At 39.3% G+C, this 27150-nt stretch overlaps 1 protein-coding gene across 1 annotated transcript in view; it reads right to left on the bottom strand.

Moving 5' to 3' along the window:
* Positions 1-23848, bottom strand: part of opn5 (opsin 5) — a 66642-nt gene extending 42794 nt beyond the window's left edge. The window contains exons 1-2 of the mRNA XM_084953963.1: positions 23725-23848; positions 2052-2198 (exon numbers count right to left, since the gene is read on the bottom strand). Coding sequence (XP_084810089.1) covers positions 2052-2184 — 133 coding nt within the window. The 5' untranslated portion in view covers positions 2185-2198; positions 23725-23848. The remainder of the gene's footprint in view (positions 1-2051; positions 2199-23724) is intronic.
* Positions 23849-27150: the final 3302 nt, after the last annotated feature.

The following is a 27150-nucleotide window of genomic DNA, read 5'->3' as shown; positions in this document are numbered from 1 at the left end:
TCAACCAGTAGCCGTGTCGGGGCCTGGTGCTGCCCAATCCTTCATGCTGGAGACCCTTTCATGGATGCCTGCCATATATATATTTCACAGAGAGCAGACCCTGTCTGCCAGTGATATTCAGGTTTATAGACAACCCATTTTAACACACACTAATAAGCTGACTACATTTTTTTGTCAGACCAGTGACTTAATGACATGTCATTAAATGAGTCAGTGTGTGTGATATGTAAGATTGTGTAAAATGTGTATCAGCAACTAAACTAGTCTTCTGCTGACATTTTAATTTGGTGGCCTGTTAATTAGATCATATCCAATTTGCTCCCATTGCAAAATTTGACATTACAACAACATTCATTTCACTCAAAATGTGAATTTTAGTGAAATGGTTTTCACTACAAACAATAGTGTTGTAGTGTTCTTGTTATTTTCAACTAAAGTCATTTTGTGTGACCAGCAAGACCCCCTGCAAAGCAGCAAGACCCCCTGCAAAGGTAAGTTCTCCAAAACAGTGCTTCGAACAGCTAGGATACTGCACAGAACTCTCAAACTCTCAGGCCTCTGGTAGAAGCTGAGCAAGTTTTTTTTTTTTTAAAAGCAGTAAAAAGGTAATAACATAATAGCTACACATGGGTCATTTAACAAATGCAAAGTACTAAGCATCAGGGCCACACGTTAGTCCTAAAGTCTTCCTACCTTACACTTTCCTTGTAACTGGGAACGTCTGACTTATGTTATGTATTGTAGAAAACTAATTGAAACATACCAATTCTTATTTAGGGAATACTGCAGCAAAAATTATAGCAGAGATTTGATAAAAAAAAATGTTACGTATTTTTTTTCATACTGTCTACACCAGTCCATAAGGATGGAAATAGGAAAGAGAATACAGTTCATATTATTATGTACTCATGAAATTGTCCAGCTAAATAAAGTCAAAACTACAGAAGATAACTCAAAAGTTAGGATTCCATGGTAATGGATCACATGTTGAAGGTAATCAAAGGGCAGCAGCTTTCTCAGAAAATTAATTTGCTTGCGTCATTTACCTCAAAGTCTGAAATGTATTCTTTTAGTTTGCTGCTTACAATGAACCCTATTTAGCACAAATGGCCTCCATTACAAACCTGAATTTGTACTTCTGCGAAAACATAGTTACATAATTAAAAAAACGAAGGGACAAACAGTATGTCAGTTCACAGCTTTTACTGTGACCAAGTGTGATCTCAACAATGACTTTTTGTACTTCTGCCTGCTTGAGGCGTCTCCAGAAGGCCTTTGATTTTCTCAGAAAAAAGTCAGGAATCTGATATTCTGTTGGGCTTAAGAAATTGCAGTCACTCATCTTCACATTAAGAAAACATTCTTTGGGAAAAAAAGACCAGGAGACCAGCCTTTAACATTACACGCAAATGATACAATTTACAGTCTGCATACTTTCCAGTTGCTGGGCTACTCATTTCTCATATGTGTACCTGGAGAAAATACACAGTGCAGATTTACTAGCTGGGACGACTCATTGTTATACAGCAATCAAGCACATATAAGAGTGGATAGTTGTGCCAATGGTCCACTCACATAACACAAATTTATAGACACAGAGGCAACCATTTCATTACAATAATGACTCATGCAATCTAACAAACTCAAAAAGGAGCATCCGTAGGTTTAAGTAGAGACACTCAAAGGCTTTCGTACTCCCTGTATGTGTATAAATGTGACTGAAATGAGGAAACCTGAAGTGAAAAGCCAAACTGTAAGAGCAGTGTTTACAACTTAGAGACATCCTAATGCACCAATCATGTGCTCCTTCTGATAATGCTGTACCCCCAGTAAATGTAATTCAGTTTTAATTATAAATAGATATCTGCCCCGAGTTTATTCCTGTTGAATAATGGTTTCCATCAGTAATTGAAATCTCAATGAAGTATGATGCATCACCCTAACCCTAACCCTACCCTCATGCTACAGTTTTTTATTTGTCTCAGGTAGAACAATAATTTTGACCAGTTTCATAAAACCAAAAACTACTGATTTTTAGGTAGAGGGTTCACCTATGATACAGACGTAAAGGGCTGCAACAACGTCCGCCTCCCTGGAGAGTCTTGAGGCGAAAGGGTCACCACGGAGGAGATAATGTGGGAGGTATGAGGGATGTGGCCACGTTGCGTTCTCCATCACTGCCATCAGCAGAGAATGTCCTGTGAAATAGAGGAAAAGGCTAAAACAATGGAGCTGTTTTCTTTAAGTTGAAAATTGTTCACAAACAAACATGTAGACATCAGGTAAGGACACATAATCTACATTTCCGTGCTGCATTACGCAAACCTGAATGCTCCATATGCGCCTAAGTCAGCTGCACATGTCACAAGTGTCAACATTTCTGTTCAACATTAATGTAGCAGTCAAGGAAAACTCACTGCACATTTTTCCTGACTGCCAGAGAAAGAACAAAATTAAAACTCTCCCACAAAGAAGAGGAAAACATCAACTTCCATTAAATCAGTTCTAGTGCCTACCAAAAGAAATCAAATTTTAAAAAATAGGGGGGGAAATCGATAACAGTTGTGGTGTGCTCGCATGGGTTACAAACAGGGCAAGAACCTTGATAAAGCATTGTGACAGCATGCTGAAAATTCAGAGTTTTTGGTTTTTGAGTGCTCTGGTGTTTGCTGTGGTTGCCAACATGAAAATTGTCCACAGTCCACTCCCTGATTAATTTGGATAATTCAAAGTAATAAAAATAGGGGACTTCCGGTTGGCAGCGAGCAGAATGGCTGCGTAATTTCTGAGCTCCTCAGGGTCGAGCGAATTCCCCCTTAATTTCAAGTTTTCTGACTACTTCTATGTTTAAAACAAAGAACAAGAAGATACATGAACCAACTGAACAGTATTTTCCAGAAGAACGAGAGGACACACACGCTGATATGGCTAACGCAGATGAAGAAAATGGCGAGGGGGGCAATCTCGATTCTTTGCAAGAGGTCATATAAAATATCAGCCAACAAATCTTTGACCTCCGGACGGAGATGAAAGCTGACTTCAATGCATTCAAAGAAGTCTTCAGGCGTGAGTTGAAAGACAACCTGAAGAAATTCAAAGAAGATACGAACCAACAGCTAATAAGCTAGCGGTCCAAGAATACGACGAGAAACTTGAGGAAGCCGAAACACGAGTGGCGGGGCTTGAAAGCTGGTCAGCGGTGGCCTACGACGCGCTGAGAAAATCGCTAATGGAGCAGAGGAAACTAACCGAAAGGCTAGAAGACCTTTAGTCTAGATCGAGAAGAAATAACCTGCGAATCTACGGAGTCCCCAAAGGAGAAGAGGGCAGCTCGGTAATAAGCTTTGTTGAAAATGTGATTAGAAGAAAGAGGCTAATGGCTGATGGCACTGACCCACAAATACAACAGGCTCACCGATCCCTCGGTCCTAAGCCAGGTGCTGATGCTGCTCCCCGTTCCATTGTCGTCTGTTTTCTTCAGTTCAAAACAAAGGAAACTGTCCTCAGAAACGCATGGCAGAAGAAGATCCTCGTCAAAGACAAACCCATCGGTTTCGACCATGACTTTACTGCTACGGTAGTACAACAGCGCCGTGCACATAGAGAAGTGAAAAGCGCACTTAAACAAAAGGGCATACGATTCCAATCTCCATTTACAAAACTCCGGATCCACTGGGACACAGGCCCTCAGGTGGGACACAGGCCCTCAGGTGTACCACAGTCCGGCGGAGGCGGTACGAGAGATGCAGAGGAGAGGATTTACGGTGGAGGAGCCACACGAAAGAGGAGGATTTGACCCTACGTCTCTACTGGAGCAACTGGAGCAAGCGTCACCATGGCAACCCGTGACCCGGAGAAGCAACAACGGAGCCATTCAGAGAGTGCGCGACAAACTACAAGGGAACAACTGGTCTTCAGAGAAGGGTTTGACTTTATAGAAACTATTTCAGTGTGAGGGCAGATAACGTAATCACTCCAAATATGTATCTGGCTCTCTTGAATAATTAGTATGTTCTTCATGGTTCAAGTTGTTTATAATCGCTCTACCTTGAGGTAGCCAACAACTTAAGATAGGATGAGTGTGACTCAGATCGGGCTTCTCACTGATTCTAAGAGAGGGCCCTCACTTCCGGTGAGGCTCTCCCTCTCATCATTGTGTGGGGGTGTGTCATTTACCTCATATTGGGAGTCATATTGCAATGTTGTTCGAGTTTTGAATTCTACAGTTCTCTTTAATTGTTCATCTATTTGTTCTACCATGTTTTGGTTTAGGTTTTGTTTGTTTTTGAGGTCAGTGGTGGAGGATCATTTTATTTTCACAACAGTATACTATGTCACAGTGTCTGGAATTGATGTTGCTTAACGGCCTGGGAAATCCAATCAAAAGAGCCAGAGTATTAGCAAAAATTAAACAAGAATGCAAAAGGAAGAATGTCACAGAGTGTTAGGCTGTAGAATTGGGGTAGCAGATGTCTCAGATCATAATGAGATTTTTCTGACAATTCAGTTGGACTCACTTCCAAGGAAAACGGTTTGGCGCCTTAATGTAGGGCTTCTGTCACTGCCAGCGGGGGCAGACCGTGTGGAGAGTGTGTGTGGTGGACCCAGGCGCGAACATAGGCGAGGAGACGGGAGTGAACTTAAACTGAAAGCGAGCCTTTATTTGGGCTGATGCAGAAGGGAGTAGACAAAACATAACAGGGACAGAGACTGCAACTAACCAAAAACCTAAACTGGAAAAACACTAACCTGACTGAAAGGAATAACTATGACCACCGTGAACACAATGCTGTGCAGATGCATGGAAACTGTGAACCAAATGGCATGACGAAAACAGACATGAACATGACCTGCACGGAACCTCATCGTGCGGCTGCATGAAAAACAACATAAACCAAATGGCAAACATGAACTGCACAGAATCCTGAAAAACACTTAACTTGACCAGAGGGGAGGTACACAGACGACGCGACGACGAACAAAGGAAGACTGAGGACTTAAATACACACATGAGGTGATCAGGGGAAGTGGAGACACATGAGAACACAGCTGACTAGAATGAAACATAATGACAATACAGAGGAGAGTAACACTAACTACAATGAACAAAGAACACCAGACTCTTCCAAAATAAAACAGGAAACACAGAGACATAGACATGGAGATAAAACATGACATGAACTTAACCGCATAGACAAGAAACATGACATGTAGACGCAGGAACCAGGGAGACTGAGTACAGGGGGAGATGACAGAAACAACTAAGAAATGAGGACTAAACAGCAACCTATAAATTAACTAGATTGAAAATGAATACAAAAATACCTAAAACTCAAACACACCCGTGACAGCTTCTCAATAATGAATCTATTACAAATGAACATATTACAGTTTTTCTCAAATGCTAAAACACATGTCACAAACGTTACCACCAGGTCCCCCAATGTCCAAACACAACACCCTTCTCTAAAGCTACATAAACACAACCACACCTTCCCACTGCAAAACTCAAACTCCCACACCAAGAGAGCAGCTTGAAGCTGTCAAAACTGTAAACACTATACACAGCATTACACACTACAGCAAAACAATTGAAAACACAATGCTCAATTTGTGAGAAGGTTCTTTGGTTCATAACTGCCAATGCATATTTTTATAAACTGTACAGTAACGGATCGTCATAGAACCCTGCAGAGGATTAGGCATTTAGATTTGTGAGTTTCACATGAAGACTATAAATCTATAAAAACATCCTGCATGTACGTACACTACTGTAACACAACTCAATGCAAAAACAGAATCTATCGCACACAACAGTACTCTCGGAAACATGATCAGGGTGTGAAGTCTTTTTTATTGTCTACACGGTCTTTTTACAGTATTACACACAGTCACTGTGCGGCATCATGTCGCAGAGCTGCATTGGGCCACATCACAGGCTATATTGTCCCTTGCTAGGCACCGCGGGAAAAACGCCCTGGAATGGCGAATCCATCCCTGGAAGGCCTCCACTGGGATGTCAGCACAGGCCAGCTCCATTGCCCGTACGAGGTTCTCTCTTGTGTATGGCTGTCTGTCATACACCTTCCATCTCCATGATGAGAAGAACTCCTCTATAGGGTTCAGGAAAGGGGAGTAGGGTGGCAGACAGACGTTTAAAAAGTGGTCACTGTTGGTGGTGAACCACTCTGATTTGGTGTGTTTTGTGGAAGCGGACGTTGTCCCAAATGATCACATACATGTGATGTGCTAGCCTAGGATGGTGTTGTTGACGGTCCAGGAGGATGTCTTTTAGCTCCTCTAGGAAGGTGAGGAGACGTTGGGTGTTGTAAGACCCAAGGACAGCATGCCGGTGGACAAGCCCCTCCGTACCCATAGCTGCACAAAGAGTAATATTACCCCCCCGTTGGCCAGGAACCTCAGTGATGGCTCTTTGGCCAATGATGTTACGGCCTCTTCGCCTTCGTTTCTGGAGGTTGAAGCCAGCCTCATCCAGGAAGAGGTACTCATGGGGTCTGGCCATCGCGTCCAACTGCATTATCCTCTGTGAACATGGAAAAGCGTACAGGTGTTCAGAACGGTCAATCAGGTAGCACAGTATTGTCCAGAAGTAATGTAGGCCACTAAGCAACACAGTATGTCCACTAACTGTACTGTGGACATGGATGTATACGTACTTGCACATACTCGTAACGTTGTTCTATGTGTCGCGCAGAGTTGCGCTCAAAGGGAACCCTGTAGACCTGTTTCATCCTCATCTGTTGGCGCCGGAGAACTCGGTCTATTGTGGACACGCTGACAGCATCAATGTTCTCAAAGTTGACATTATCTGCAATGACTTTGTCTCTGATCTCTCGGAGTCTAATGCAGTTGTTCTCACGGACCATATCTGCAATGAGGGTTTCTTGTGCCGCTGTGAATATGGCAACCCTCCCACCTCTATGTGGCATCCTTTCAGCTCTAAAGAAAGAAACATGTGTTGTCAATTGACTGATTTATATGTAAAACTACATGTAAAGTAACAGACCACTTTCACAGGCCTGTAAAACTGTAGTGTGACAAAGAAAGCAATAGCGTACTATACCTGTTGTGTTGTCTAAATGCCTTGATAATGGTGGCCACGGTGAACCTACTCAGGTTTGGATGTACTCTTCGTCCCGCTTCAGCCATTGTCATGCCATGGCCAATGACATGATCAATTACTGTTGCTCGCATATCATCTGTTATGATGGTGCGAGGTTGTCTTCTCCCACCTGGACCTTCTCCTCTCTCTTGTTGGCCTCCTTCTCTTCCTCCTCTACTCCGAACTCCTCTTCTTCTTAGGCCTTCACCTCTTCCTCCTCTGATCTCAACTCCTCTTCGGCCTGCAGCTCTTCTCCTTCCGCACGCTCGAATGCCTTCATCCATTGTGATTGTTTGGCATCTTCACCAAACTATGCTTTTATAGGTGGGGTCACATCATTAGCAACAGGTGTCTTCAATTTTGAGTCGTTGTGTGTAGTGACTGACGCCAGGTGTGTTCCCTGTGTTCAAAGATTGGTGACTGTGGCAAGCATTTTGCATCACATGGGCTTTCATTTGAGAATATGAGCAGAGTTGTTTTGCAACATGTGTTTTAGCAAGGAAAAATGTGTTTAGATTTATGAGTACAGAGGGTTGTGTTTTGTGAATTGTGTCTTCATGTGACATGTGTTTATGGTACTGGAATATGGTGGCTACATTTAGTAAATGTGTTTAGACTACTGGTCATTTGGGTTACAGGATTGGCTTTTGTGTTTTAACATTTGAGAAAAACTGTAAACAAGAAATAGATACATTCATTAAAGAGAATGACAACAGAGAAGTGAACCCTCTAATTCTTTGGGATTCAATGAAAGCCATTCTGCGGGGAAGCTTGATAGCAAAAGCTTCTTTTGTTAAAAAAAAAAAAGAATTGAAAAATATAATCAGCTGACAAAAAATTTAAATTAATTAGGCTTTCCCGTCATATGCTTATGGCTGGCACAACCTTCATGGAAGCCCATTCTATTTATCCCGAAGTAAGACATGATATCAGCAAAACAAAAAGGAAATATAGCAGTTACAGAGAAGAACTCCCTTAATGTTGTTAACCAATGGCAATGGGAAGCAGCCAAGTAAGCCAAAACTACTATAGCAGGTGGGAAACCAGTAAACCAAATGGCAAAAAGACATGCAAAATAGCTCACTTAATTCCAAAAATTACATTAGATTATATACTTGCACTTTTGGAGGTAGAATAGGTTGTGTAGGCACTACTTGAAAACTTGAATTTGTAAAATTTTATACCTTACTGTCAAATATTCATTACAACTATAATGTAAAAATGAAAAATGTTATGCTGTCTTAGCAAATAACAACATCGACCTTGGTACAACAGATGGTTCAAAAAAACTCTTTCTTAAATCAGCCAATAATGTTCAGTATGTGTGGGTAGCCAATAAGCCTCTGAGATTAAGTGGGAATGCTGAGGCTTTCATGTCTCATGAACGTCTACTTAGGCTACGTTCACACTGCAGGTGTTAATGCTCAATTCCGATTTTTTGATCAAATCCGATTTTTTTGTCTGCTTGTTCACACTACAAATAAAATGCGACCAGCAAACGCTCTCTAGTGTGAACGCTCAAAGCGGCCCGCATGCGCAAAAGAAGATGTCACACACAACGCGGTCTGTTTAGACCCAGAGCAAACAATATTGTTTGACTGATGGCCCTTAATATAAAGACTTCGGACTTTACGTTTCCCAATTTTTGCTTTAAGTTATTTTGTTATTTACATAATAATGTAGATAACCTAATAATTATCCTTATTGCTGTTTAAGAGAGGAGCGGTGCTTCAAAGGATAGTTGCAGATTTCTGTCAGAATCTGCAGCTTATACAGTACAAATAAAATGTTCACGTTTCTCCAACGTTGTCTTCCCAACAGTTTCACTGACATCTACACGGGATGGCCAGGAAGCGTTCGCGATGTCTTCTCGGGCGCTTCTCTGGCGCTGATAATTGGCGTCTGTCTTGTGTCAGTGACGTAAAAGACGGATTTAATGCGACATGACCGTTCAAACAGCAGTCGCTTTCTAAAACATCGGATATGTATCGGATTCAGTACCACATACGAAAGTGACCCAGATCAGATTTGAAAATATCGGATTTGTGCCGTTCACACTGTCATACCATGATCGGATATGGGTCGCATAGGGTCAAAACAATCGGATTTGATGCAGTGCGAACGTAGCCAAAGATATTAGCATGTTTGTCAGTCAAAAGTCTAACGGCCATTCAAGTACAATGACAATACCATGAGAGATGTAATAAAAGGAAGCATTTTAGACAATGCCACTGATGGAAAAATCTTGACTGGAGGTCATAGTTTTTGTTACCTTAAAAAAAAATATACCAACCTGAAAGTCATGTTGTTATAAGCACAAAGCTTCATAGATACGCATATTAGGGCTATAATACAGTTCAAGTTTTGTTATATAGCACCAAATTAATTTGAACTGATCTGAATCAAGACCCAGTTTTATTTCATTCAAACGTGTCTTTTTAAACAACACTATTATAAAATGCATTTGCCTTAAAACACAGTGTTTAAAAAAAAACAGTGTGAACAAATACTCTCCCACACTCACACACACACCCCTCAAGAACATTGTTGCGTACCTGTATGTTTTATACATACATACATTATGCATTTCTATTTGTAATGTCCTTTTATCACATCTTCCCCTACCCCCCTACGGCCACCCCCTTTTTTTTCCTGCCTGTCCTGCCTTAGACATTGTCATACTGTATACCACATATAACTTTAAATAATACGAACAGAAAGGAAGAAATAAACAGATAAACCCTTAACAAGATGAGCCTATAGAGAATTTATAGAGCTGGCCTTGGAAAAGCAAAATGTGTTTCATTCAGATCATAATTCTGATTGCAAAAGCTATAAGGTAAGGTTTCAAAAGAAGAAGAAGAATGAGAAGACATATCTCTGCACTGTTTGTGCAAACATTTCTCATTCATGTGGCCTGAGATGAGGTGTCAAAGGAAAACGAATAAAACACAGCATACACAGTTAAGGTCAAGGCTCTAAAGGGTCTTTTAATGTGAGAGTATTTGTCTTTTGTGGTGCATCTGCTTTGTTTTTTTTCAGTCTCAAAAGTTGGGATATGGCTTCTATGTTAAGAATGTTTTACATAATAATGCTGAGAAAAGCCTAGGGTTATTTTTTTCTGACAAAATCAAGCTGGCAAAACACAAGCAGAGCAGTCAGAACTGTTCTTTGTTTCACTGTTTCACATTATAACCAAGAAAAGTAAGCAAAAGTATACACATTAGTCACTTAAGCCAAAGTATAGATACTAATGTTAAAACATTTTCTGGTAAATGCTGAAGTAAAAGATAAATGATGAATATAAAAATAAAAAGTAGGTCTTTGGACTCTTGATCTCTTGGTGGCGCTGTCACTTGGTGTTCGCTCGCTCTGCGGTAGAGTATCACTTCCTGTTCCTGCTCAAACACAGTGGTGTTTCTGAGTAGCTTATTTGCTTAGCAATTTAATTAACAACTTTTAAATACATTCTTCTTTCATAGTATAATCTTCACGTGCTTCATCCGAAGCACACTTTCTGTGTACTCACTACCTAATTTATAGCCAAAGTATTCACTCACTGTCTCTGTACTGTTTCGCTAGCTTAGCTTAGCTCGTAGCCGACTCGTTAGCACCATGGCTACTTCACCTGTCCCTCCTGCACTTTCTTGCTCATTGTGTCAGATGTTTAGTTACTCCTCGGCCTCCTTTAGCAGTAATGATATCTGTAACAAATGTAGCATATTTGCAGCTCTGGAGGCCAGGATTACTGAATTGGAGACTCGGCTTCGCACCCTTCATTCACCCGTAGCTAGCCAGGCCCCTGTAGCTGGTGCAGCCGAAGATAGCGTAGGCCCCGCTAGCTGTTCCCCGGCAGACCCCAAGCAGCTGGGGAAAGAGGGCGGCTGGGTCACGGTGAGGAGGAAGCATAGTCCTAAACAGAAGCCCCAGGTACACCACCAACCCGTTCATGTGTCTAACCGTTTTTCCCCACTCGGTGACACACCCGCCGGGGGTCAAACTCTGGTAATTGGTGATTCTGTTCTCAGACATGTGAAGCTAGAGACACCGGCAACCATAGTCAATTGTCTTCCAGGGGCCAGAGCAGGCGACATTGAAGGAAATTTAAAACTGCTGGCTAAGGGTAAACGTAAATTCAGTAAAATCATAATTCACGTCGGCAGTAATGACACCCGGTTACGCCAATCGGAGGTCACTAAAATCAATATTGAATTGATGTGCAACTTTGCTAAAACAATGTCGGACTCTGTAGTTTTCTCTGGTCCCCTCCCCAATCAGACCAGGAGTGACATGTTTAGCCGCATGTTCTCCTTAAATTGCTGGCTGTCTGAGTGGTGTCCCAGAAACGATGTGGGCTTCATAGATAATTGGCAAACCTTCTGGAGGAAACCTGGTCTTGTTAGGAGAGACGGCATCCATCCCACTTTGGATGGAGCAGCTCTCATTTCTAGAAATATGGACAAATTTATTAAACCCCCCAAAATATGACTATCCAGAGTTGGGACCAGGAAGCAGAGTTGCAGTCTTACACGCCTCTCTGCAGCTTCTCTCCTCCTGCTACCCCCCCAAAAACCCATCTCCATAGAGACTGTGTCAGCTTCCAAAAAGACAAAAAACAAATTAAAAACCAGCAACAAACAACTTAAACATAAACAATTACAAAGAAAGAACAGTACAGTATCCACATCTGAACCAAAGAGTAAAACAGTGAAATGTGGATTATTAAATATTAGGTCTCTCTCCTCCAAGTCTCTGTTAGTACATGACTTAATAATTGATCAACAAATTGATTTACTCTGCCTTACAGAAACCTGGTTGCAGCAGGATGATTATGTTAGTTTAAATGAATCAACACCCCCGAGTCATTCTAACTACCAGAAACCTCGAAGCACAGGCCGAGGGGGCGGTGTGGCAGCAATTTTTCACACCAGCCTATTAATTAATGAAAGACCAAGACAGACTTTTAATTCATTTGAAAGCCTGATGCTTAACATTGTCCACCCCAGCTGTGAAACTCAGAAACCAGTCTTACTTGTTATCATCTATCGTCCACCTGGGCCTTACACAGAGTTTCTGTCTGATTTCTCAGGCTTTATATCTAATTTAGTTCTGAGCTCAAATAAAATAATTATTGTGGGTGATTTTAACATCCATGTAGATGCTAAAAATGACAGCCTCAACATGGCATTTAGTCTGTTATTAGACTCAATTGGCTTCTCTCAAAATGTAAAAGAACCCACCCACCACTTTAATCACACTCTAGAGCTTGTTTTAACATATGGCATAGAAACTGAACATTTAACAGTGTTTCCTGAAAACCCTCTCCTGTCTGATCATTTCCTGATAACATTTACATTTACAATAATTGATTACACAGCGGTGGAGAGTAGATTTTATCAAAGTAGATGTCTTTCTGAAAGCGCTGTAACTAAGTTTAAGAATATAATCCACCCACTGTTATCATCTTCAATGCCCTGTACCAACACAGAGCAGAGCAGCTATCTGAACGCTACCCCAACAGAGGTCGATTATCTTGTTAATAATTTCACCTCCTCACTACGTACGACTCTGGATACTGTAGCTCCAGTGAAAACTAAGGTCTCTAATCAGAAGTACCTGACTCCGTGGTATAATTCTCAAACACGTACCCTAAAGCAGATGACTCGTAATCTGGAGAGGAAATGGCGTGTCACAAATTTAGAGGATCATCATTTAGCCTGGAGAAATAGTTTGCTGCTTTATAAGAAAGCCCTCCGCAAAGCCAGAACATCTTACTATTCATCACTGATTGAAGAAAATAAGAACAACCCCAGGTTTCTCTTCAGCACTGTAGCCAGGCTGACAAACAGTCAGAGCTCTGTTGAGCCAACCATCCCTTTAACGTTAACTAGTAATGACTTCATGAACTTCTTCACAAATAAAATTTTTATCATTAGAGAAAAAATTACCAGTAATCATCCCACAGATGTAATATTATCTACAGCTACTCTTAGTACCATTGATGTTAAGTTAGACTCTTTTTCTCCAATTGATCTTTCTGAGTTAACTTCAATAATTACTTCCTCCAAACCATCAACGTGTCTTTTAGACCCCATTCCTACAAAACTGCTCAAAGAAGTCCTGCCATTAATTAATTCTTCGATCGTAAATATGATCAACCTATCTCTAATAATCGGCTATGTACCACAGGCCTTCAAGCTGGCTGTAGTTAAACCTTTTCTCAAAAAGCCATCTCTAGACCCAGCAGTCTTAGCTAATTATAGGCCAATCTCCAACCTTCCTTTCATATCAAAAATCCTTGAAAGAGTAGTTGTCAAACAGCTAACAGATCATCTGCAGAGGAATGGTTTATTTGAAGAGTTTCAGTCAGGTTTCAGAGCTCATCACAGCACAGAAAAAGGTTTAGTGAAGGTTACAAATGATCTTCTATTGGCCTCTGATAGTGGACTCATCTCTGTGCTTGTCCTGCTAGACCTCAGTGCAGCGTTCGATACTGTTGACCATAATATCCTATTAGAGCGATTAGAACATGCTGTAGGTATTACAGGTACTGCACTGCAGTGGTTTGTATCATATCTATCTAATAGACTCCAATTTGTGCATGTAAATGGAGAGTCTTCTTCACACACTGAGGTTAATTATGGAGTTCCACAGGGTTCAGTGCTAGGACCAATTCTGTTTACATTATACATGCTTCCCTTAGGCAGCATCATTAGAAGACATAGCATACATTTTCACTGCTATGCAGATGACACCCAGCTCTATCTGTCCATGAAGCCAGATAACACACACCAATTAGTTAAACTGCAGGAATGTCTTAAAGACATAAAGACCTGGATGGCCGCTAACTTTCTGCTTCTTAATTCAGATAAAACTGAGGTTATTGTACTCGGCCCTGAAAATCTTAGAAATATGGTATCTAACCAGATTCATACTCTGGATGGCATTACCTTGGCCTCCAGTAACGCTGTGAGGAACCTTGGAGTCATTTTTGACCAGGACATGTCCTTCAATGCACATATTAAACAAATATGTAAGACTGCTTTCTTCCATTTGCGCAACATCTCTAAAATTAGAAATATCCTGTCTCAGAGTGACGCTGAAAAACTAGTTCATGCATTTATTACTTCCAGGCTGGACTACTGTAATTCATTATTATCAGGATGTCCAAAAAACTCACTGAAAAGCCTTCAGCTAATCCAAAATGCTGCAGCAAGAGTACTGACAGGGACTAGAAAGAGAGAGCATATTTCTCCTGTTTTGGCTTCCCTTCATTGGCTTCCTGTTAAATCCAGAATTGAATTCAAAATCCTGCTCCTCACATACAAGGTCTTAAATAATCAGGCCCCATCTTATCTTAATGACCTTGTAGTACCATATCACCCTATTAGAGCACTTCGCTCTCGCTCTGCAGGCCTACTTGTTGTTCCTAGAGTATTTAAAAGTAGAATGGGAGGGAGAGCCTTCAGTTTTCAGGCCCCTCTTCTGTGGAACCAGCTTCCAGTTTGGATTCGGGAGACAGAAACTATCTCTACTTTTAAGATTAGGCTTAAAACTTTCCTTTTTGCTAAAGCATATAGTTAGGGCTGGACCAGGTGACCCTGAATCCTCCCTTAGTTATGCTGCAATAGACGTAGGCTGCCGGGGGATTCCCATGATGCATTGAGTTTTTCCTTTCCAGTCACCTTTCTCACTCACTATGTATTAATAGACCTCTCTGCATTGAATCATATCTGTTATTAACCTCTGTCTCTCTTCCACAGCATGTCTTTTATCCTGTCTTCCTTCTCTCACCCCAACCGGTCGCAGCAGATGGCCGCCCCTCCCTGAGCCTGGTTCTGCCGGAGTTTTTCCTTCCCACTGTCGCCAAAGTGCTTGCTCATAGGGGGTCATATGATTGTTGGGTTTTTCTCTGTATCTATGAAGCGCCTTGAGGCGACTTTTGTTGTGATTTGGCGCTATATAAATAAAATTGAATTGAATTGAATTGGAGGACATTTATACCAGGTAATTTTTTTGTCAAGCTAACTGAACCTCATATTATGCCATAATAATGCTTAAATATCTGTTACAAAAACCAGAAAAACCAAAGGGAATCTAAAAAGTAGGTCTACTTTCTATACAGCTTCATTACCTTACATTTATACCCTAATATTGATCATGAACATCACAGCTGCTCTGCACCAGTCAAACACAGGGCTTCATTGCAAATTTCACCAAATTTCTTTCAGTGAACATGTGAACAACAAAATATTCTTATACTTCAACTTGTACTGCAAGATGTTAAAAAGAAAAAGGACCTTACATTTAAGCATTAAATTTACAGTTGGTCAGTCCTTTTGTTACTTTACATTATGTCTTTTTTCCATCTCTTAGTGAAGAAGTTTTCTCTCCAAGGGAAACTACACAATAACAGCTTATGTGTTCTTTGAGCTGTTAGAACGTTAGCATTTTTCTGTCACTTAGAAAATAATACTTTCTTAAAACCCACATCCTTTGTTTGGTGCATGCTAGCTGCTGAAATACTGCTGAAATACGGAAATACTGCTGAAATAGCTTTCCAGATAATTAAGCCCAAATTTAATAAGGTTTAACTCCTTTTTAATTTTGCACTGCCAGTTACTGGTATTTGATCTTCTACCTGAACTGGGAACAAAGATTAATCGACCCTCCATATATCTATAGGAGTATAATGACAAAACATGATGTGGTAGATTAGATTTGTTAGATGCATTAGATTAGAAGAAATTAGCAAATCTAAAAAAACAAAAGCCTAGAAATAGACTGAATTGCAGCAAAGAGAGCAGACATTTGGAAAGGAGCATATCAACTACTATTCACAGTGGGGCATATAAGTTAAAAAAAAAAAAAGCTTCACACAGTGCAGGTACCTGATGGCATGATTAAGACTACTGTTTTTCCTTTAGGCTTCTGCACAATCTATTTAGTCAGTGTCTCCTTACTAAAATCTCAAGTATTTCCTAATACAGCTCAGAGTATAAATCCCTCTCTCTGCAGCAGAGTTGAATTATTATTATTAAATTATTCCTGACCTAAAATGACTCCCGCTGGGTCAAAACATCTGCACATGATGTATTTTTAGGATGTTTTTTAGACACAAGTCACAACTGTTAAACAACTTAATGTTAACGTCATTAGCTATCTACAAACCCAATTTGGAAAACGTTGAGACGCTGTGTAACATGTAAAAACAAAACCGAATGCCATGATTTGCAAATCTCATAAAGCCATTTTTCATTCAAAATAGAACATAGAAAACATATCAAATGTTTAAACTGAGAAAAAGTTTGACTTTTGGGAGAGGAACATTGTGTCATTCTTGTGTGATATAGGGTACTAGCTGCTACACCCATGTTTTACAGATGGGCGTAGATACTCAATGTTGTACCTCTCTCCTGACATCTTCCATACATAGTGACGACTTGAACGAAAAATTCCAAATTTGGATTCATAACCCCATAAAAGCTGTTACCATTGATTTCAAGTCCAGTTGGTGAGTAATTTGGCCTCAGATTACCTCAGATTGGCTTCTTGGCAGCAAACCTCCCATTGAGACTATTTCTAAAACTACAGCCTCAACTGATCAACTGAAGGGCAAGATACATCTCCCAGGTCCCATATCATGATTTTGTTAGGATTTTTCAATTTTTCCATTTTACACTGCACACCATGCTGACATATGCCATGTTTTTGGCTAACAGCTCTTTGGGAATCACCTTGCTGGTACAAAAATAATATTTTATGCCTGTCAAACGGTGTTACTTTGAGGGCATTTTTTGTAGATTTAACTAAAGAAATGCTCTCAGGACAGGCTGCTAGTAACAACGTGTCTAAAAATACAATTTAAAATAAAAATCTCTACTACGTTTTCTGTTTTGTGTAGGCACAAAACTAGTCGATCCCTTGAGTTTGATAGCTTTTTTACACCTGAATAATTCATAGGTCAGTGTTAAGTGGCTTAACAAACAAGCAAAAAAAAAAAAAGTCCTCTAAAAATGTTTAAAACAAAATCCTAAGCCTCCAACAAGTCATCATTTTCTCACCAAACGGTTTTTCCCAAGGACTAAGATGGTTTGCAAATAATTTCTGCTACAAGAAACAGTCTCAGCTTTAAGGTCAAATTCTTAGAAAATCTTAAAACTCCAAGAATTTCTAAGAATTTCAGCTCTAGGAGCAATTCTTCATACAAGGAATCTTTGTGAATGCCCAACTGATCATAACGGCGTCATAATTTTCATCGGTGACAGTAACTTCAGTAGCACTTCATGTGTGACATCAATTCTTCTCTGAAATTCTTTGAAAGACTCATTTTCTCAGAAAACTGATATTTAGGGTCATTTCTAGTGAAAAAAGTACCAAAGAACTCATGCCTCACACTTTATTTTAGACCAGTACACTTTAGATGAGTTCAGGAGGCTAGCAACAACAATTCAAGTTTCCATACATACGTTTGAAAAGGTAAACAACTACTTGTAACTAACTACAATATATTTACACAAGTACTTATGTATTTAAACACAGCTGCGAACTACATTTACTGTAACTGAGTACTAGGGGTTTGTGCAACTTGCACTACCCAGTTATTACATTTAACTGACATTTGTTTGCAAAATCTTTGCCTAAAATAAAATCAACTGCAGAGCACACAAACAGGCTTCTTATGAGATAAAAAAAATAGTTCATCACGTGTCCATTGCCTGCTCCCTCTTTTCAAGTACTTTCTAAAACCAAGTTCAATTCTTCTTCCTTCTGGTACACCACCGTCTACAGATGAGTCTTTCTAAAGCAAAAAAATTTTTAAAATAATTACATTTTCCTTGCTCTTAGTTCTTCTATTTCAAAAAGCATTTCAGTGTAACTTGTAATATAGACATTTAGATAGATAGATAATTTATTTTCTGACAAATTAATTTCCCAAATATTCTCAGTCTCGTGTTTCCTCTCGTGATCACTGGGAATGGACTGGACTTAATACCAATTAGAACATGACTGATGTATGAGATTTAAAACCAATCCCAACACTGATACTTGGTGATATCAAAAATCCGATATGTCGGGCAATTTTTTTTTCTTTTAGACACACGAACCATAAACAGATTTCCCCAACATTTGTTACATGTAGTTATTTATGAGTCTTTACTAACACAATTCAATTTAAAAATAATCTTGTTTGATTGTCAGAACAGTTCATAGATTACTTGCTTACACTCTGCACGACTCTAATCAGATTAACTGGCTGTTCTGTTTGTGGGGTTCCGAATACAAGTGTTGTCAACTGGAAAGTTGCACACTGCTCTCTAGTGGAAAAGCTCAAAACTCAGAACACTACTTTTTTAAATTTTCATATTTCAGCTGTTATACAGTCCAATACTGACCTATTAGCAAATAGCTGATATCAACTCTAATTACAATATTAACTTATAACAGAATTGTTATTATAAATAAACAACATTATTATGAATTTTGTGAGCAAGTCGCAATGAATTTGGTGATCATTTCGTCGCAAAAAAGCACTAATTTTGAAATCACTGAAAGAAATACAGGTTGAAATTTACGTACATGCAGTCGCTGTATTTTCCATAATCCAGGAGTAAACTTGAAATAAGGCGGTATTTACATTTATATGATTTTCCACTACAAAGTATTACATAAAGTATTTCAGCTGCGAGTTAGAGTAACACCTTCAATAAATGAGTAATTCAAATTCAAAATCTGACAGGCAAGTTAATATGTAATACTGTTATCTTTACATGTGGTCCAGCTGATGTGATCCATGGAGATACTTCCTCAATAATAAAAAAATGACATCCTACAGCCTGTTTATACCCTCAAGACTCCTTTTTCAGTCTCATTCCTGTGATGCTTAAATGATGCAGTCAAAGTTGCGTTTGCGGTGCTTCAGCATCAGCTAGCACTACAAAAGACGAGTGATCATGAATAGAATAATATTTGGCAGATAATTTAAAATACAACTTTTCAAACAGATCAACAAATATCAGCAAAATCCAGCTATTCTCTGTAGAGATGCACTGATCTCCATCTCCAGGGTTATTGGTCCTGCCTGATGAACGGCAGGTAAGCAAGCCTCAAGTAAGACCAATTTTAAGCAAGTCCATTTCATGCATGTGCAACACGTGTACACCAGCACAGGGAAATAGTCATGCATACACACAGCCACACACTAGCATGTCCATAGTGTTGAAACTCCTAACGGTGTGTTCACACCAAACGCGATAGACGTGACCAGAGCATCAGGTTTACATGTAAAGTCAATGTAGAAGCGCGATGACCCGCAATCGATTGCGGGTCCCGCGAAAATTTTGAAGCAGATTTGCGTCGCGAGAAACGCGCGTCACAGCAGCGCGTCTGGCGCGTTTGACTCGCGAATAAAACCACGCGCGTCAGTTTTTGTGTTGCATTTTGTGCATACGCGCGTATCGCGTCTACCGCTCGAGTTGGAAAAATCTGAACTCCAGCGTCAATTCGCGCCGTGACAACCAATCAGGAGCCTGGTGACGTGGCTCTGACCTAGGTCAAAGGGGCAGATCCAGCCAAAGCCCTTCATACTTCATTCAATATGGAGGAAAGGCTAATCAACGTCGTAGCAAACCACCCGGAGCTGTACAACACCAGCTGCTTTCTGTACCGAGACAGGTATATAGAGGACCGTGCTTGGAGGAAGATATGTGAAGAGATCGGGCAACCTCATAAGTTCATTCATTTCTCTTTTGAAATTTTTCACTGACCCGGAGAAGCCGCACAAAAGCTAGAAAGCCACCGCTATTTTCCCACTGATACCGTACAAATACCGTTCTGCTTTTATGCATGTTGTCATATAGGAATATATTTTATTGTTTATTAATAAACAGCACACAGTGGTCCTGCTGTTCATCCGTCACTGCTTCATTTTTTCGCTGATTTTTTATTGCACAGTACAGCATTGCATTCTGCAGCCTGACTGACAAATCTCCTTCATGTCGTGTCTTCTGTACTTGCCAAATTTATCATGTTTGGTTTTGATAACCATCACGTCCAACAGAAAAAACAGCACAAAAACACCCATAATTATGACCCTCATTTAGAAATAGACACCTGCACCGCGACGGGAAAAGGCGCACGAAAGTGGCAGGCAGATGAAGACAAAACGCGACATAATAATACTTTTACGTTTTGCAATCTACAAAGGTTTGCACTTTGACAAACAACTTGTGAGAACTGTGACTAATGTTCATGTGTGTGGGGAAAACAATGTATAAAGTGTGTGGCGAGGGGCTAGTTATTCTGAGAACCCCTGCTGCAATAAATGAGGGACCACTGTATATACTTTCTCTATGATTATTGTATTCAACCTGTTAACATTTAATATTTTCTTGATAGAACCAACTTATTCTGCAGCAGAGCCATCCCCTGTTGCTTCTCCTGGCTCCCCAGTCTCTGGTCCCTGAGCTCCTGCTGCTGCACCCACAGGTATGTACAGCAAGCACTGATAACTTTTTACTCGGTGGCACAACTTCCTCCCACATTCCTCCGACATTTCCGGTTCACGCGCGATTGATTTGTGTTGGACACGCGTTGAAGTGCGAATGTGCATGCGTCAAATTAGGGGCGTCTGGCGCGTTTTTGTTCGCGTCAATCGCATTCGGTGTGCACACACCGTTACTGTGAGAAAATACAAAGTTTTCCTAATTAAACCATATGGGGAATGCCACAAAAGTATTCATAACAACAAATCTAACCAGACTCTTAAATTGACCTCACCCACATGAACATTGACATTTTAAAGAAGCTAAAAAAAGGAAAGTAGCTAAAGGTAAAGCTATCCAAAATCAGCAAGCAAGCTACAAGCCAGCAGCCTTGGTATAAGCAAATGTTCAAAGCAGTTATGAGAACAATTATGGAGACATAGAGACAAATCCTCTTATCTGGTGAAGTTATAAACATACTGAAAAATGATGTAACTGATACTTGTTTTGTTATAGAAATCTCCTGCACCTGCTTAAGTTTGGCGAGGTAAAATATGTCATATGGGGGTAAAGTAGGACTGGGCGATATATCGAGTTTTTTAAAAATATCAATATATTTTCATATGAGATATAAGATGTGACAATATCGTTTATATCGATATAGTATATGTTACGTTATAATTATACTCGTCCACTTTTGTCACTATGCAACGTTACTGGGCCTCGCCTCTCCTTCACTGAACATAACTCCCCCTCCCCCATCGCTTCACCTGCAGGCAACGACAAGATGGACACAGCAAATCTCCGTTAACGAGTTACCGCGGACCACCCCGTGCGTGGGGCTGTTCAGCGTCGACGTGTTAGCGAGCTAACCGCGCTAACGACATGCATGGCCTAAAATCCTTTCATTTTCTCAAAAATCGACAGTGTGCCTTATGTATGAATTCTGGTTGTGCTTACTGACCGCGAACCGATTTTATGTGGTACACGGCGCTCAGCAATCTGTCAATAAATGTTTTAGTTCGACTTTGGTAAGCTACGAAGCCGCACTGCTTAATGCATTGTCGAAGCATTATGGCTACCATAGTCAGGAGCCTCGCGGAGTAATACATACTGTCCTTCAACGTAATATTACCGTATTGTGTGTGTATAAGGACCATAAATGGCACCTGTTAAGAGATACGGTTATGAAGCAGATTTCAAACTCAGGCTGTCAGTCACACAGTAGAACTTGGGAACAGAGCAGCTCTGAAATCTGTCTATGTTATTATGCTCAGCGTCTTTTAGTTTACATTTTGACTGCACAATTGTGAGCTTTTTGTTATGCACAAAAACAACATTGTTTTCTTTTATTTATGGAGCATTATTATTTAATAAATGCTGATAATTTATTTTTGAGTAATTTCTTCATGTACATCTACGTTGTATGTTAATAAAAGTGCCTGTGTGACATCTGGGACACAGCTTTGACTAAGAACTCTCTTTTTGTTCTTACCTTATGGCTTAAAAAAAATATCGAGATATATATCGTATATCGCCATCCAGCTAAAAAATATCGAGATATGAATTTCGGGTCATATCACCCAGCCCTAGGGTAAAGCAACTAATTTTCAGTAAATTTTCTATATTTCTTTCAAGTAACATACTGGTTTTTATTTTGTATTGTAGTTTAATCATTAATGTTATTATGAAAATAAGTTTATTTGTGCTTCTATAGGTTGTCAGTTATAATTGTTAGATAGAAAATTAGCAAAAATACGTATCAGTGGGTCACACTTTCAGAAAAATTAAATCAGTGTATCGCTAGTTCTGTGCAATATGCCACACATGATGTCTTAAAAGCGAAATTTTGCTGTGTAAAAATGCTGTACATATCAGGGAAAGAAAAAAACCATTAAAGTGTGACACCCAAAAATGAAAAAAAAAATGTAAGAATGAGAGGACGGGAGAGGAAGATAAGAGATTATTATCAAAGGAAATAATGGCTCTTTGTGACACAGATCAGCTGATCACAGCCTGCGCACAAAGAAAAATCTACTGGAACTAAAAACATACATTTTTACATCTGTCATTTGTAAGAGATTCCCTTTCCCATGCTCCACTGCACATCTCCTACACCTGACAAATCCCACCTTAAACCCTAGGCTATACCACACTTCTGCTCATTTTAATACAATCACTTAATATTTTATTATTCTAAAAAAATTAAGTTATGGGGGAAAGAACTTAATTTTGCAATGTAGTGATCCCAGCTGTAACACACAGCTATAGTGAACGGATTTTCATCTGCTCAGTGACTGTGATGCACCACTTCCACCAAATCCCAGATGAGAATATTACTGGAGTTGCATGACCATCTGTTTATGTTTAACAAGGAGACAGACCTCTCTGGGGTCTACAGTAGCCGACCAACATCACTAAGGAATTATTATATTAATTTTGCCTGTGGATGACTTTATTTTGAACATTTTACTATGTCTGTAGTGGTCATGCCAGGTGACAAGAAAAACCTGTGTCTTTAAGGGGGTGGAACCTGCGGTCCCAGACTCAATGATGAGCAAGTAAAGAGAAAGAAACAAAAGCAATTAACAAAAAAGCTGTTGTTCATTTAAAAAATAAATGTAACAAAATTATTCAGAAAGGTTCTAGTGGTGTGTTCCTCTTGTTTCAAAAGGTAAAAACTAAGGCAAGAAAAAAAAATAGTAAAATAGACCCAGCTGATTGCAGATATGTACTTACCTACTTATTTGTGGAGGCCTAAAATTAAAAATTAAAAAAAAAAAGATAAATAAATAAAACCTTTTTTTAAATGAATGAGAAAAAGAATTGCTGTAATTACAGGAATATTCATTTAAAATGATTTGTAAAATGCTTTTTTTTTAAGTTCTAAAACATTTTTAACTGAGACTTTAAAGCTTTATGCATTTGTTATTAATATTAGATTAATTTTATTTTTATTTATTTATTTAATCCTGGGAATTCCCTGTGACTAAAACGAATGATAGGAAAATAAAAATTAGTAAAGTAAAAAAAATCCTTCTTTTCAGAAAACATGCTTTACATGAAGCACGTGCGTTTAACAGAAAAATGGTGTTAAAGGATTGGCTTTTTACTCACGCTTTGATCATCAGTCATCAGTCATTCCGAAGTCAGTGTATTTCCCACGGTCCCACGTTTCAATTTCAGTGTTAGAAAAGAAAACGCTCGGCTGCTGGGGCTGTAAACACTCTCTGAAGCTCCACTGCCGAGCAGCAGCCTTAAGTCAGGGAAGCAGCCCAGCTTTAACAAGCGCGTTCAACCAACTCAAGTTCCGTTCACGACTTTCAAAATAAAACATAAGAGTTCCCCCCCCCCCCCTTTTTTTTCTTTTTTTTCTTTTAGTATGGACTAGCCCATCTCCTGCCTGACTCCAGTGTATGTGAAAAAAAAACGTCAGCCTTGACTCTATATAATTTCATAGACCAGGGTTATGCCTAATATACCCAGGCACAAAGGAATGACTGTGCAGGTAGAAAGTACTGTAAACTCCTCAGGGTGGGATAGGAGCTAAAAACACATGAGTTAGACAGTAAATGAAGTGAAGAACTAAAGCCTAGTGAAGTACTAAAGCCTACTATTGAAAAAGGAATATTTATAACTGGGAATCGGGAACCGCTATTGTCTTGAATTCACTTTTATTTATGTACCACTGAACTCTTAAATGTCAGGTTTTTGCAAATCATACTGATTTTATTTTCTTGGGGGTAAATGGATCACCTATTTCTGGGACCACAAAGGAGAGCAAATATCAGTGGCAGGACGATGTGGCAGCTGTCAGACATGCAATGACTCTTCTAGGACACTTAGGGGAAGAGAGTTGCTTGAACCAAGAAACAGAATGACTAGACTAATGGAACTTCTTACTATCAACCAAATATCTACTTTTTTCCATCTGTATTTTCTGCTACTACTTTATTAGTCAAAAGGAGGAGGAGAAGTAGCAAAATGCCTTTGCAGAAAAGAACAAACATCAAAAGATGACAGTCATGGGATCTGAGCTTGCTGTGTTCATCATTATTAAATTTTCAGCAGTAGACTCTAAACCAGGGGTAGGCAACCTTTTTGATGATGAGTGCCATCTGTAATTTCCTCAGAAGTCAATGTGCCATATAATTGCATTAGCAATAAATATAATAACCAGTGTTGGTCAAGTTACTTGAAAAAAGTAATCAGTAACTAATTACTGATTACTTCCCCCAAAAAGTAATCCCATTACTTTACTGATTACTTATTTTAAAAAGTAATTAATTACTTAGTTACTTAGTTACTTTTTAAAAACACGATTTACAACCTGAATAAGTGATAAAGCGATAGATCCTTCAGCCCAATTCTACTTTTTCTGCATAATCCATCATACAAAATGTAATCAAATGGAAAAGTCTCCTTTTTTAAAACTTGTTTTATCAGTTTTAATCTTTTAACTTTATGCATCAAGCAAAAATTAAATTATATGCAACATTCTCTGACTTGAAGAAATTAGTTTAACATTTAAACCTATTTTCTGCACATTCCAGCACATAAAATAAAATATTTTTTGTGTTTACACTCAGTCTTTCAAATAGATACAAGTAAAACACAGCAGAAAATAAATAAAATCAAAATCTAGTGGTCCTGTTGCTCTATTTTCACCTGTAAAGCAGGAGTGAGGTAGGCGGAGGTGTGCTCTGGTGCAGGTGTGCCGCAGCGGTCAGTGGAAGAATCCGCGAGTTTCTCTGTGAATTTCCCATTACGTCGTTGTGCACTCGGTGCTTGTTTAGGGGTTTTTTTTTCGCTGTAAAAAGAAGTTTTTTTCCCACGCACAACGGACGCTAATGTTTTTGTCACTTTTTATGGAATCAAACTCAAAATAACGTCAGTACTTCCACGCTTTAAATGCTGCACGCTCATACTCTCTCCTGCACTCAATATATTATCCATTGTTGATCTGCACACAGCTGTTGTCACGAACGTCACACTCGCTTACGTCATTGTCATGAGACATTCTCGCAAAAAAATCACGGTTTTAGTAACGTATCAATCTAATTACCGTTTTTGCAATAGTAATCCCTTACTTTACTCGTTACTTGAAAAAAGTAATCAGATTACAGTAACGCGTTACTGCCCATCTCTGATAATAACCCTCTATATCAACAGTTACACACTATATAGAACAACTTTATAGAATTATATTTGTTCGCAGATGTTGGCAGCTTGATAGCTGCCAACATCTGCGAACAAATATAATTCTATAAAGTCAAAATCTATAAAAAATCTATAAAATCACCTATAAAAAAATAGCTGATAACTGTTCGCTGATGCGAACAGTTATCAGCTATTTTCAAACAAAAAAAAGACACTTTTTTTCCATAACAAGAACTCCATAGCAGCAAATGAACTGTACAACAGAAAATGCGTGTCTTGTTGGTATATGTATAATTTCTATACATTTTACATCAGATAAAAACTTTGGTTGTAAGATTCAGATAATTATTTTTTAAAAGCTAGACATTTTAAATGAGAATAAGAAAGAAAAGTATTTCCTTGTGCCCCCCTTTTCCCTGTTAATGCCCTACCTGGCCCCCTGGCAAAACTTTACTAGACCCGCCCCTGCACAGTTACCAACTGTCAGCTACTTAGGAAAGGATCCTGGTGTTATTTGTCTCTCAGAAACAGTTCATAGCTTTCCTTCAACCCATTCATGTCACCTAAAAAGTAAACCTGTTTCTCCATCACCTGTTCAGCTCTGATGATTCAGTAAGGACATCTCCTGGTTTCATCTTCATGTTTCCCTCTCACCAGATAACCAAACCAATATCATGACCAGCAGCTTCTACAACTGTGGCTCCAGCAAACATCAGCTGATACTAGAAATTAATATTAAATAAATTCTAACAACAGCTGATCAAGCTTAAACGTGCTGCTGTTGTTTAGCGCGACATCCGCTGGTTTCTTCTTTCGGGCGCAAAGTGGGAGATAAACAAGAGAGACGGGACTTGCGACAGAAAAGCTGATCAGCTTATCATTGATCAGTTTCATGATTGAAGTAGAAACAGGAGAGGGAGGGGGAGAGAATGAGAGAAGAAGAAGCAGCTGCAGCGTAAAGACGCAGAATAACTCCAGCTTTGTATCTTTTTCATTGTAGCTGAAGTACGGGACAAACTGTTCCTTTTCAGCTCAATACGAAACGCGTAACATTTTCTCTGAATACGGGATGATTCCGTTTTTTAGAATAGAATAGAATAGAATAGAATAGAATTCAACTTTATTGTCATTGCACATGCACAGGTACAGGGCAACGAAATGCAGTTTGCATCCATCCAGAAGTGCTTTAGTGATATAGATATATTACAATATATATTAGCAATAATATAGATATGTAAGTATATTACAGAAATGGGTCTATTATGGTATGTTTTACAGGACGGTTGGCAACTCTACTAACTAACCTTATGAATAAAATAAAGTTCACTATCAGTAACATCATAGCACCCACCCAACTGTATAGAAACTCCGTCATGCTAGCTA

The sequence above is a fragment of the Perissodus microlepis genome, chromosome 15 (genome assembly GCF_051167445.1).
Source record: "Perissodus microlepis isolate ML-2025 ecotype Zambia chromosome 15, ASM5116744v1, whole genome shotgun sequence".
Classification (NCBI taxonomy): domain Eukaryota; kingdom Metazoa; phylum Chordata; class Actinopteri; order Cichliformes; family Cichlidae; genus Perissodus; species Perissodus microlepis.
Note: the sequence above shows the minus strand (reverse complement) of the source record. Positions and strands in the feature narration are given on the sequence as shown.